General features: G+C 42.3%; 1 protein-coding gene across 3 annotated transcripts in view; it reads right to left on the minus strand.

Annotated features, from left to right (window-relative positions):
* The window catches only part of COLQ (collagen like tail subunit of asymmetric acetylcholinesterase), a 41,200-nt gene extending 27,505 nt beyond the window's left edge, over positions 1 to 13,695 (minus strand). Inside the window, exons 1-2 of one of the 3 annotated variants that reach the window (XM_080974957.1) lie at positions 12,883 to 13,411; positions 3,164 to 3,294 (exon numbers count right to left, since the gene is read on the minus strand). In XM_080974957.1, coding sequence (XP_080831083.1) covers positions 3,164 to 3,294; positions 12,883 to 12,988 — 237 coding nt within the window. In that variant the 5' untranslated portion in view covers positions 12,989 to 13,411. Of the gene's footprint in view, positions 1 to 3,163; positions 3,295 to 12,882 lie in introns of all 3 variants that reach the window. The other 2 variants (XM_080974956.1, XM_080974958.1) reach the window with 2 other exon arrangements.
* Positions 13,696 to 13,817: the final 122 nt, after the last annotated feature.

Raw genomic sequence — 13,817 nt, forward strand, 5'->3', positions numbered from 1 at the left:
ACATGGGAAGTCACCAAATTTGTTGAATTTGGAATGTATAATTAGCTGTATAAATTGTATTATGATTTGGTATGATAATAATGTGGCCCATATTGGAAAGTTATTAATGAAAAATTAATAAATACACACACAGTGGTACCTCAGGTTACATACGCTTCAGGTTACAGACTCTTCAGGTTACAGAGTCCGCTAAACCCAGAAATAGTACCTCGGGTTAAGAACTTTGCTTCAGGATGAGAACAGAAATCGGGCGGCTGCGGCACAGCAGCAGCAGGAGGCCCCGTTAGCTAAAGTGGTGCTTCAGGTTAAGGACAGTTTCAGGTTAAGAACGGACCTCTGGAACGAATTAAGTACTTAACCCGAGGTACCACTGTATATATACACAATAATTTATTTATTTATACCACCACCCATCTGGCTGGGTTTCCCAAGCCACTCTGGGCGGCTCCCAACAGAATATTAAAAACATTATAAAACATCAAACATTAAAAACTTCCCTAAACAAGGTTGCCTTCAGATGTCTTCTAAAAGTCAGATCTTTGTTTATTTCCTTGACATCTTATGGGAGGGCGTTCCACAGGGCGGGCGCCACTGCCGAGAAGGCCCTCTGCTTGGTTCCCTGTAGCTTCACTTTTTGCAGTGAGGGAACCACCAGAAGGACCTTAAAGCTGGACCTTCATGTCCAGGCAGAACAATGGGAGTGGAGACGCTCCTTCAGGTACACTGGGCTGAGGCCGTTTAGGGCTTTAAAGGTTAGCGCCAACACTTTGAGTTGTGCTCAGAAACGTAGTGGAAGCCAATGCAGGTCTTTCAGGACCGGTGTTATATGGTCTCGGTAGCCAAACCAAGACTTCCACCTCCCTCTCCACTCCAGCAATGGCACGTACTCCACAGCCACATTCAAAAACCCTTGGCAGCCAGCTTTTGAGTTGCATCTTAATTTGCTTTATTTCACATTATGTACCCTTGGCACAAAGTTCAATGATGCTGTCTGACTTGAAATTCTCAGCTTCTTTATACAGATTTTACGAAGAACGGCATTACTTCATTTACTGGACTTCTTCCCAATACGTATGCTCTAAATTTCGACCTAGCAGTTACAGCGAGAGTGACTGATTGAGCGAGTGGTATAAAAGGGAGAGAGAGAGATTGATTTTGTACAATTCTTTGTCATCTGCCTTCACTTGCAGTAAAATGCCAAGAGACTGACAGGAAATTACACAACAGGGTTGCGGCCCTTGAGGTATTAAAACTAATATCATATAAGGGAGTGAAGGAAATTCCAGTAGGCAACCGTGCAAAATATATCAGGAGCTGGACTGTCTCACAGAACATTTTGTCAAGAAACAGGGTCACCTTGGTATTCCAATAATTGGAGATCCATGTGCCAACAGAATTTGAGTCTATGTCATCCCCCCCCCCCACCTTATACATTAGAAGCCTAATGACCAACACAAAAGCTATATTGTGTGACATGTTAGGTATGTTAGGTCAAACTTTTATGGACCATGTACTGAAAGTTGAGGGAAGGTAGGGTTACAAACGTAGGAAACCTCAGAAATTACAAGAAGCTTTTATAATATATAGCAGCTACATGTACACATGTATTCATGACATGAAGCATATTTTTTGACCCACCTCCGACCCTCAAACCTGTACCTTGTACATTTGCGGCACAATCTTATCTATAGATGTCAAAGAGATAAATTATTCTATGACATCCAAAGGCAGCCCTGTTTTGGGAAGCTTTTAATATTTGATGTTATGTTGCGTTCTTTTATATTATGTTGGAAGACGCCCAGAGTGGGTAGGGTACAATAAATTGATTGATTGATTGATTGATTGATTGATTGATAATGACACTCACTGGGTGATGATAGGGCATTAGCACCAGTGGGTGTAAGTACAGCATTAGTGTGAAACAAGAAGCCTGGCTAAGGGGGGAAGGATCTATCAACTTTGGTTTTTTCAGTTCCCTCAGTTTTCCAATCTTAAAACTGGCTCTTCACATTTCTGTAGCAATCTGCAACATTTCTTTTTGAAAATCCTCATAAACATTCATCTGTATTTTAGTATGAATTTCTCCAATGAACACATGTCTGTATGCAGCTCTGACTATTATACACATTTTTTTTGCAAGCAATTTACCCTCATATAATGCACTTTCATTATTTTCACTAAAATATTCATTTTTATGCATAATTTTCACTAATATATACATTTTTGTAAACACGGCTTGCCTGGAAAACTGCATCACCTCAAAATACTATCCAAGGTCATGTCGTTGCCTACAGATGTGTTTGGTGGATTTTTAGTTGGTTCTGTTGTAAAAATCAACAACATTTAGGTATGTAAAAATCAACAACATCCATAAGTATCCGTGCCTTGGATTCATGTTTTTGGAGGTGCTGGCAAGCACTGGATCTATAGATTTTGTTGTGAAATCTACATATGTAAGCTTAAATCGCATCATATTTTTTGAGCACCCTGTGTAAAATCATATCAGTTAAAGAGGATCCATTTTGCCCACTTCATGGAGAAGCAAAGCCTCTTTCTCTCTCTGTTTTCTGTGCATGTGTGAACATACTTTGTCTTTTTAGTTCAGGGGTCAGAAAACTTTTTCAGCAGGGGGCCGGTCTACTGTTTCTCAGACCTTGGGGGGGGGCAGATTATATTTTGGGGAAAAAAATTATGAACGAATTCCTATGCCCCACAAATAACCCAGAGATGCATTTTAAATAAAAGCACACATTCTACTCATGTAAAAACACCAGGCAGGCCTCACAAATAACCCAGAGATGCATTTTAAATAAAAGGACACATTCTACTCATGTAAAAACACGCTGATTCACGGACCGTCCGCAGACCGGATTTAGAAGGCAATTGGGCTGGATCCGGCCCCTGGGCCTAAGTTTGCCTGCCCATGTTCTAGTTGTCTGGGGTGGGGTGGTGGTGAAGACAGCCAGTGGGAATGTTATCCTTGTTTTCTCTCAGAATTCCAGACGTGCCCACAAGCAACTCCAGACCATTTTGCACCTCTGATACATTACATCTCTGGTCACCAAGTGTTATGTAACACTTTCTGTGGCAGGGCAGTTTCTTGGAACTGCTAAGGAAGGATAAGCTGTGCTTACAGGAAATAAAAACTTGAAGCCATACTTACAGAATTCCATCCCTGCCTGAAGTGTGGTGGAGGAAATAATGGCGGTGGCGGTGGAGGAGGAGGAGGGAGGGCAAGAAACGAGCACCCTCTGTTGTTATTAACCTGCTTCTTCTGGTTCAAGCAAGGGAAGGCTGTTGAGGGGAAAAATACTTGTCTATTAATTACGGGCTACGTATTAATTACGATTCTTTAAAGAATGAAAAAGGCGGCTCGAGCACAATAAAATTCAGCATGTTTGCGTCACAGAAATGCACTCCCACCAGCATGACTAAACTGCTACTGGTGCATGGAGGACCGTGACAAGTGCCAGAGCGCATGGAAACGCCGTTTACCTCCCCGCCGCAGTGGTACCTATTTATCTACTTGCACTGGCATGCTTTCAAACTGCTAGGTTGGCAGGAGCTGGGACAGAGCAACAGGAGCTCACCCTGTCACGGGGATTCGAACCACCAACTTTCTGATCGGCAAGCCCTGAACGCAAATGGCGCCCTCTCTGCTACAGCCAAGTCTTGCTGCGCTGCTCCTGAGATCCACAGGACCATAATCTTGACCCTATCATTGCTGGCCTCCAGACAGGAAGCATAAACAGTTTTGCCCCAGCTTGCTGTCTCTTTGCCTAAGATGATAGTAGGTGATCTCCAACAAAGTCACACTCAGAGCAGACCCCTGAAATCAACATAAGTTTGTCGATTAAATGGGTCAACTGTGAGTATGACAAACATTGGCTATCACCCACATTTTGTGAAATTCCTCTTGTTGTTTTACATTGTTGCTTAGTATTGTTTACTTGTTTCAATTGTGTTTCTTGGAAGCCCCCTGGAATATATTTTATACAGAAAGGCAAAACATAGATTAAATGAATTACAACACTTCTGGAATATTTGCTATGATGGTATGTGTTTTTTTAATGATTCTTAATAGCAACAGCGCTGTCATCAATACAGATCAGAGTTACTAAGGGCATCTCCAGACAACCTGTTATTCAGTATTTATCCTGAATTGCTTCCACAAAGTTTACATGCAAGTTAGATTATATCTAATCTTTACTGAGCATTTGTTCTGATTTGCTTGTGGGGAGGTTATACAGTGATGACCATTCATTCTGAATCCACTTTGATTTGCTTGTGTAGTATTTATACATCTTTCTGCATTCATCCCACACTTTTTCATGCATTCTTCCAGCACTTTACTAACCACAAAAAGTATGGGGATATGGTGGGGAGATAAGGAGACTTTGTTGTGCCAAAGCAACTGAGTGCTTCAAAATCCACTTTATTTGCTTAAACCCAGATTTCCATTATACACTTGAATCCCTCCCACAAAATAGTGACAGATTGCACACACACACACACACACACACACACACACACTTTTGAAAAGAAATGTGTTATGGTTTTGTCATGCATGCCTACTACCCAGGCCCACTTGTTGTTGTTTTCAATTATAGCCAGTATGTAGGACCAGGATTTTTGGCCTCTGTACAGAGCTGCAGTTTTGGTGAGCCCGTGGCAATAAAGCATCACTGAAAAACCGTTTCAACTCTTCCACCTGTTCAGAGAAACCCCGGCAACCTTTCCAAGCTGAAATTCAGTGCAGTCACAAGACAAATGAGTAACTGCTATTAAAAGGCCAACGTATAATATAACTGCTATGATCATGTACTCAGTAGCATCTGTGCTTTCCTATGGCTCAGTATCAATTCCAGGAGTTCCCTGACAAGAAATGCTGCCTTTATCTCGGATGCTGCCCTACTGTTCTCTCACAGACTATGCAGAACCAGGGCTGGATTTAGGTTTGACGAGGCCCTAAGCTACTGAAGGTAATGGGGCCCTTTATATGTCCAGCTGTCCTTTGTCCACAACAAATTGTCGCTGTTTTTTGTGTTGAATATATGCTATATGGTAATTTATGGACCTGTGGGTTAAACCACAGAGCCTAGGACTTGCCAATCAGAAGGTCGGTGGTTCGAATCCCCGTGAGGGGTGAGCTCCCGTTGCTCGGTCCCTGCTCCTGCCAATCTAGCAGTTCGAAAGCACGTCAAAGTGCAAGTAGATAAATAGGTACCCTCCGGCAGGAAGGTAAACAGCGTTTCCGTGCTGCTCTGGAGAGCTGCTCTGGCTCGCCAGAAGTGGCTTAGTCATGCTGGCCACATGACCTGGAAGCTGTACGCCGGCTCCCTCAGCCAATAAAGTGAGATGAGCGCTGCAACCCCAGAGTCGGCCACGACTGGACCTAATGGTCAGGGGTCCCTTTACCTTTTAATTTATGGACCTAATAGGTCCATACACAACACAAGGCACTGTTGCTGTATGTAGGGTTTATTTCATTTTAAAAAATCTTATATTTTGGAAATGTACATCCAGTTTTTTTGTCCTTTACATTTTTGCCAAGAGAGTGGGGCCCTAAGCTACAGCTTGTTTAGCTTATACATAAATCCGGCACTGCGCAGAACCATGGTCTTTTCTTGCTGGATGGGCCTAAGGGTGAACGGGGTCTATAGCTGGGCAACTTTGCTGTAGCAGCTACAGTGCAGCTCTTACAGTACTATCTGCAGTATTACACTAGTGGCCAAAACTGTGGAAACCTTTTGGGAAAAGTGTGTTTCCTGTTGAATATTGCAGAGCACATGCAGACTTTCTGGAAGTATCTGGTTGCAAGCTGACTGGATGAACAGGAACAAAATGCTGCTCACTAGTAACTTGGTTACTTAGAGGTTTATTATTTACAGCAGACTCACAAGTTACTATATACAAGATACAGAATCAATAATCCAGGTGTTTTGCCCCTCATCATCGGAACACTTGACCACGGCAGTCACGAGTTGCGCCATCTGCTTCTTTTTGCCATACTTTATTACAACATCAGTCATAAAAAAGAAACGTGAAACACATAGAAAAAAAATGAGATATACAAAAATTCTCAGCATGTCAGTTAATACTTAGCTGGGTAACCTTGAGCTTTAATTATGGCCTTTCAATGCCTTCTCGTGGAGTGAACCAATTTTTTTGTTCTGCAGCTGTAATAATGTGAAACCAAGATTGAATTATTGCCTCTATTAATTGGGTTTTATTGCTGGGTTGCTTCTGACTAACAAGTTTATTTAGTTACCTCAATTAGTTTCTTTAGTTTCCACAATTTTGGCCACTAGTGTATGTTGATATACTTGAGAAATTGGATTTCAAATAAATAGCTTTTTTGAAAAAAGAAAAAAGAAAAGGTAAAGGACAATTTTGGCCACTAGTGTATATCAATATACTTGAAAAATAGGTTTTCAAATAAACAGCTTTTTAAAAAAAAGATAAAGGAAAGGACAATTTTGGCCACTAGTGTATATCAATATACTTGAAAAATAGGTTTTCAAATAAACAGCTTTTTAAAAAAAAGATAAAGGAAAGGACAAAGGTTAAAGTGAAAGAGATCATCTCTCCCCTTCCTGAGGGTCTTTATGACAAGGCCAAAATTGCTAGACAAAGTGAGACAGCCAAATCAGCAGCCAGTAAGTAATAGTAAATTGTCCATTCATTCATTCATTCATTCATTCATTCTCTCTCTCTCTCTCTCTCTCTCTCTCTCTCTCTCTCCCTCCCTCCCTCTCTCTCTCCCTCTCTCCATAAATACACATACTGTACCAACACAAACAACATGCTATCCCTACTTCCCATTAGAAACCTGGACATTCTCTTGCCCTCTAGTGCCTCAACTCGCCTCAACACCAGTGAGCATGCATTGATGACAACGCCACAAGCACACATTGATCAGGTGTGGCATAAAGACATCCCCACCCTGTCAATGTGCCCTGGTGTGAACATAAACAGACACGAATCTCGTACCAATGAAGCCCTGCTGATGTGAGCAGCTAGGGGGAAAGGCAACAGGAATATCCAACAACTTAACATTACCACCTTAGAGCCCAGTGAACACACCCTTTGTTGTTGTTTAGTCGTGTCCGACTCTTTGTGACCCCATGGACCAGAGCACGCCAGGCACTCCTGTCTTCCACTGCCTCCCGCAGTTTGGTCAAACTCATGCTGGTAGCTGCGAGAACACTGTCCAACCACCTCGTCCTCTGTTGTCCCCTTCTCCTTGTGCCCTCCATCTTTCCCAACATCAGGGTCTTTTCCAGGGAGTCTTCTCTTCTCATGAGGTGGCCAAAGTATTGGAGCCTCAGCTTCACGATCAGTCCTTCCAGTGAGCACTCAGGGCTGATTTCCTTAAGAATGGATAGGTTTGATCTTCTTGCAGTCCATGGGACTCTCAAGAGTCTCCTCCAACACCATAATTCAAAAGCATCAATTCTTCGGTGATCAGCCTTCTTTATGGTCCAGCTCTCACTTCCATACACCACTACTGGGAAAACCATAGCTTTAGCTATACGGACCTTTGTTGGCAAGGTGATGTCTCTGCTTTTTAAGATGATGTCTAGGTTTGTCATTGCCTTTCTCCCAAGAAGCAGGTGTCTTTTAATTTCACAGTTGCTGTCACCATCTGCAGTGATCATGGCGCCCAAGAAAGTAAAATCTCTCACTGCCTCCATTTCTTCCCCTTCTATTTGCCAGGAGGTGATGGGCCCAGTGGCCATGATCTTCGTTTTTTTGATGTTGAGCTTTTTTTGATGTTGATCTTCGTTTTTTTGATGTTGCGCTCTCCTCTTTCACCCTCATTAAAAGGTTCTTTAATTCCTCCTCACTTTCTGCCATCAAGAACACACCCTTACCTTTCTAAAACTACCCACGTTTTAACATGTTTGCAATAGTTCTTTAAATATCCAAGCAAAGGTTTCCACTCCTCCTTAAAGTCTGCCTCTTCCAAATTTGAGATTTCCTTGACAGAGAGAGCACTAGAGACTTGGGGTGTCTTTGTAATGTATGGTTGTATTCAGGGTGGATTAAAATCAAATCGATTTAAATCACTAGTCAGTAAGACTTGATTTAAATCATTTTTTAAAAATAGAAAGACTCATTCTTGCTTAACCTTAATATTTACAACCAGATGAAGGTTTCATTTTTTGGAATAATAAATTTCCAGAGTAGTTTTTACAGTTATATCAAAAATTACTGATTTGGTTATACAATTAGAAATGCACAGACCGATAGTTATGAAATTATTGTGAGGTTTAATAAGTTAAATGTTTATATTTGGACAACTTTTCTGCTGTACTTCATTGGAAGGAGAAAAATAATTATTTCCTTAATAACAATTTAAATAATTTATTGAACTAAAACTATAACATTATAGCATATGTATCCATGTTTGTTAACTGATGTCAAACAATTAAAAAACAACTTAGACTGAGCTTGAGTCCACATGAAAAGCGTAAAACAAATCCTTATTTCCTGATGAATAGCCTTTGGACTATAATGTAACTTAAATAGAAAACTATCTTTAGAAAGATTTTTCCTCCAAAAGAATTTTATTTTTAAAATTCTATTTAAATAATAAATATATATATATATATATTTTAAATCATTGATTTTTATCTACCCTGGTTGTATTTAAAAACCAGCAGTTAGCAGTACATGACCCCACCAGCCTGTACACAGCCAGGCAGCATTGGTCCAGTCCCTCAAAATCCTAAACCAAATTTTTAAAATGGCTGCTTCACCACTGTTCTGGCGAATCCTCTTGACATTCAGCCTGGGCAACCCACGTTAAGCCTCCTGTCCCCGTGCAAAATGTCCTAAATTGCTCGATCGCATCTCTTGTAATCATTTTACATAACAGGATAACATGGATCATAGCACCATGTACCACAGGATTAAAAAATAACGCATATGAAGAAACCATCAAGGTACAGTACCGTAATGATTACTATTTTTAGAAAGAGATGCCCCCCAGATAAAATATATTAAAAGGCTCGTCTGTGCATGTTCACACCTCAGGACCTGTTGTTTTGCTCCCAACTGTTGCTAACTGCTACATAACCATGTGGAAACACAGACTCGTAAGTCATGTGTTCAATCTTGCAATATATAACACCCAGAAACATTTCCTCTAAAAACGATGCTTCAGCAGCACCAAGAAATCCAGTTGGCTGGAGCTGAGAGGATCATTTCCAGGAACAGCCTGGCCGTATCCTGCCAGAGAGGTGGAGTCGGGTGAAAGGTACGAAAATTATACTTTGCAAGTTTGCACATTTCTTTTCCAGAGCAAGGCCTAAATGCCCCTTCTTTACAGTGATATCCCACGCAAAGCAACAACTCGGTTGCTCCCATATTGTTTTCTTCTGATCACTTAGTTACTGCCATGCCGTGGTCGAAGCCTCTTTGTTTGTGACATAGGTTGCCATGGGGAGACATTAGGGGACAATAATAAAAAGGCCCCTAAGGCCACTGGTTTTCAATTATATCTGGAAAATAGCTGAGAGTATTTTTGTAACGATGGGAAAGACAAGTCATCATTCAGGAATGGTGTGGCCGTTTCGTACGATGAGGCTTACCCTAGGCTTACCCTTGGCAAGCGCAGTGTTTAAACTAGTGTCTTCCAAAAGGAAGCTTCCTTTAGTTGCCAGATAGAAATAATTATCTGGGACTCCAGGCTCATGCCAATGAAAGACACAAGTGAGTATTAAAGTATACTAGAAATCACACTAAAATAAACAGAGTCTCCCCTCCTGCTGAGTGACATCTACTACAAAACATCAAACATCTATCAGATCTATCAGATGCCCAAATACACATAAAACAATAATTATCCTAATTAAGATGTTATGAAAGACTTGACAAATGGAAGAGAATCAGAATTGCGCCTGCTGGCCTTATCCTGCCACCATGACACCAGACAAGGTCTGCCACCATGATCCTTCTCCGCACTCCATGAGATGAGTTGATGCACTTTCAAAGGCCTCAAAAGGATTGCTGTCTACCCCAAATTCAATGAATAGGAAAACAAAAAACCTGTTGTGACATAAATCGCGGAGCATTGGTCAACTCCTTTTTTAAAAACAGAAGCCACATTTTGAATTGAGTTAAGCTTGATGGACCACTCACTTCACCCAGCGACTAAGGGTCAAAAACTAGACGATAATGGTGTGTTTGCAATTAATGTGCATGGTTTTTGCTATGTAAATAACAGCTGCAGGGAAATCTGAGCAGCCTCAGGACTCTTTCTCACCCTCCCCTAAAAATCACCTCTGTGGTCTAAACCAGAGCCTCTTGGGCTTGCCAGTCAATGGTTCGAATCCCTGCAACGGAGTGAGCTCCCGTTGCTCTGTCCCAGCTCCTGCCAACCTAGCAGTTCAAAAGCACGCCAGTGCAAGTAGATAAATAGGTACTGCTGAAGTGGGAAGGTAAACGGCGTTTCCATGCACTCTGGTTTCCGTCACAGTGTTCCGTTGCGCCAAAGCGGTTTAGTCATGCTGCTCACATGACCCGGAAAGCTGTCTGTGGAAAAACAGCGGCTCCCTTGGCCTGAAAGCAAGATGAGCGCCACATCCCCAGTCGCCTTTGACTGGACATAACCATCCAGGGGTCCTTTACCTTTTTACCGTTTGCATTTCAAGGGAAGCCTCCACTGAAAACAATGGGAGCATCCGTTAAAATGCAGATAGCAACCTATGAGATGATGTGTTTGTGTGTTGTGTGTGTGTGTGTGTGTGTGTGTGTGTGTAGAGAAAGAGTATGGCAGGAAGAGTTAAACTTCTCTATCTCACTGCTTCCTTGCTGCTGCTACAACTACCATGGTGAGCCCTCCTGTTGAGTCTCTTGTGGAACAGTGAGATGCCCAGAGCCACTGACATGATCACCCCTGAGAGCCCTTGCCATCATTGTAGAGCACATATGTTGCCTTGGTACTCTGGTGACCCATATGCAATGAAACAGGAGGGTTCATGGCTAGCACACAGGTGGCCCTAACTTGACCTAAGGCATAGGAGGTTGCATTACCACACCTAACATGTGGCAGTGAAGTTGAACCTTCTCTTCTCAGAGCAATAGAGCCAATTTCTCTGTGTCACTTGCACAGGAGAAACTGGGCGAGTCACATAATAAAGAGGAAGAATCTCTCCTGCTGATCACAGTGAGTAGGAGAAGATGGCAAAGAGCCATTTGTCTATGTGCGGGATACTTGGGAATTGGATTTATGTTGGGGGCCGAGTGGGAAACATCTTGAAGCTGGGTTCAACCTCAGGGCTATGAGTTGTCCATCCTCACCATCAACAAATCCCCATTTCTCCAAAGTTTGCAATGCAGTTCTCCTGTCTCTTGCCTGTTGCAACATTCACGCAGGTTTTGTGAATAAACACCAAATGGGAGGATGCGATTGGCTGAAACAACTGTTTTACATAGCTGGTGCAAATATCAATGTCTTTTAAGAAAGCCCTATTAGACCACTATTTTTAGTCTGCTGCATTTGTTCTGGATTTATTTTCACTGTGTTTCTAATGACATGTGTTTTTGTTATTTTGAATTATCATATCTCCATAAAGATCTATTAATTCACAATGCAGCAAAGGGAAGCTTAAATCATTGTAGCACTGTCATTCTATTGCAGTTTTGAAAGCCCCTGGATTATTATTATTATTATTATTATTATTAAAAGCATACAATCCTATAAGAACAACGCTAGAAACCTAAAGCAGGGACGCAGACCTTTCTTCAGCCTGAGGGCTATATTCTCTCATGGGCAAGAGCCATGACAGATTATTCTTTGGTGCGGCCAGAGGCACAAATGGCCAGAGACACCGTGAGCTGGAGCAATTGATTGTACAACACAATAAGCTTCACAAAACACAGAGGTTTCTATGTACACACCTCCACGCGGGCAAACGAGAGGCACAATCTCATTCCAGTCAAGCAAACACACTTGAGAGGGCGTGGAGCAGGACTACTGAGAGGTCTGACGTGTGGGAAAGGTGAAGTGGTCTGGAGACAGGCCTGAGGGTCTCCTCAGTCTCCTAGGCCTGGCATTGCCCCTAATTTAAAGTCTTATACAACAGCCACCTCAAACTTGATTCTTTAAAGGGTTCCCCTTTCAATAACATTGCATTCAGTAACAGGAATGCTGGAAAAAGACGGAGCTGTCTCTTTCATATTGCTGTGAAGTTTGCCGTTAAAATGTACAGACCTGCGGCAAGCCTCCTGGTCTCCTTCCCAGAACGCACAGCTGAAGGGAAACCTGTTGGATTAAAGTGGAAAATAGGATTCCCTGCAGTCAGGCAATCCATACCCTTTGCCTCCTGCCAACCCGGGGTGTTTTTTTCCATGCAGTGGGCTTTTGTTCGCTATGGAAGTCATCTGAGTATTTGTTAGTGCCACTGCGCTAGCCAGAAGATGTTTACTGTGCTAACATCCAGCACAAGTCCAGCAACGCTGGATGAGGTCAAGGCTGTGTTAACAGAAACGGACATACATTGTGATTCATCCTCCTCTCATCGACTTCATTTGCGTCTCTGCAAATTCGCAGACCTTCAAGCCATCGCTTGCCACTGAAATAAAGCAGGATAGCTATCTAACAACGAAGTTTCTGTTTTGTGGCGATATAGCCCATTAGTATTAAACAGGAGATGTTAGCCTCTTGACGTCAGGATCAGGAATAATAAAATAAGAACAGATTTGAAAAGGGGTGGGGGGGAGCCTCTGGCTTTTATTGTTTTGTGATTCAGCATGCATTGGGACTAAGTATTTCCCAACCACGATTCCGAGTGCTTAGAACAGCAGGGAAATCTAAACACGCAGAGATAAGCAAGGCAAGTCACCAAGAGATAAATCAATGTTGCAATTTACCTGCTGAAATTGAGAAGACACTGTCCACAAAGGAGGACTGAGATACAGCAAAGCAGAAAAGGAGCTGGAGATAAAATCCCAAAGCAATACGGCTGAGGTTGACCATGTTGGCTGCAAGCTGTACAATTCCAATGTGCAGGGTGCTGATATCTTGTCCACTGCCTTCTCTTGCCTGCCTGCCCGCCTGCCTTGTCTGCTTGCTTGCTTTCCCCCTTTCGCTCTCTCACTGGTTGGGTATGTTTATGTCTCTCTGTCTCTGCCTCTCTCCCTCTGTGAGCTTTAGTAAGAAAGAATGCCAACCATTTCCCATTAAATCTTCTCCTTACACTAGACAGGGCTATATTTAACTCAAGCGCTGGATCAGATGCCCCCATCACAAATACCAGCTATTAAAACATAGTCAGAGGACTAATGAAGAGGAGGAGGTTGATTTCAAGCTGAGCTGGGAACCACATATCTGATTGATAACCAGACAATCATTGAGAAAGCTCCATTCATTCATTGTCTCCTCCCACCCCACCCCTCGGCCCGACCAGGCCAATGAATGGTTCCTGACTAGGGATATGGACATAGGAACACCTTGTTTCTATATTCTGCTTCCCCTTTATATAGTTCATTTCAGGACTCACAGACCCTCCAAGTGTCCCTATTTTCCAGAGACAGTCCTGGATTTACAGAAGCCGTACCGGTTTCTGATTTGATCCCAGAATGTCCTGCTTTTCCTTAGGGCGTCGCTATTTTCATTGGAGAAACATTGGAGGGCATGGACTCAGGAGGCTTAAGAAACCATGTGCCGTTAAATATTGTACATTATTATGGCTGTAATGATCATTAGAAACTTTATTTTGTTACAAGCGTTCTGGGTCTTCAGTAGCTTAATGGATAGATTGACAATGAGATGGTACAGAGAGTGTCAAATAGCACCGAAGATGACT

The sequence above is a fragment of the Podarcis pityusensis genome (genome assembly GCF_964106645.2).
Source record: "Podarcis pityusensis genome assembly, chromosome: 12".
Lineage (NCBI taxonomy): Eukaryota > Metazoa > Chordata > Lepidosauria > Squamata > Lacertidae > Podarcis > Podarcis pityusensis.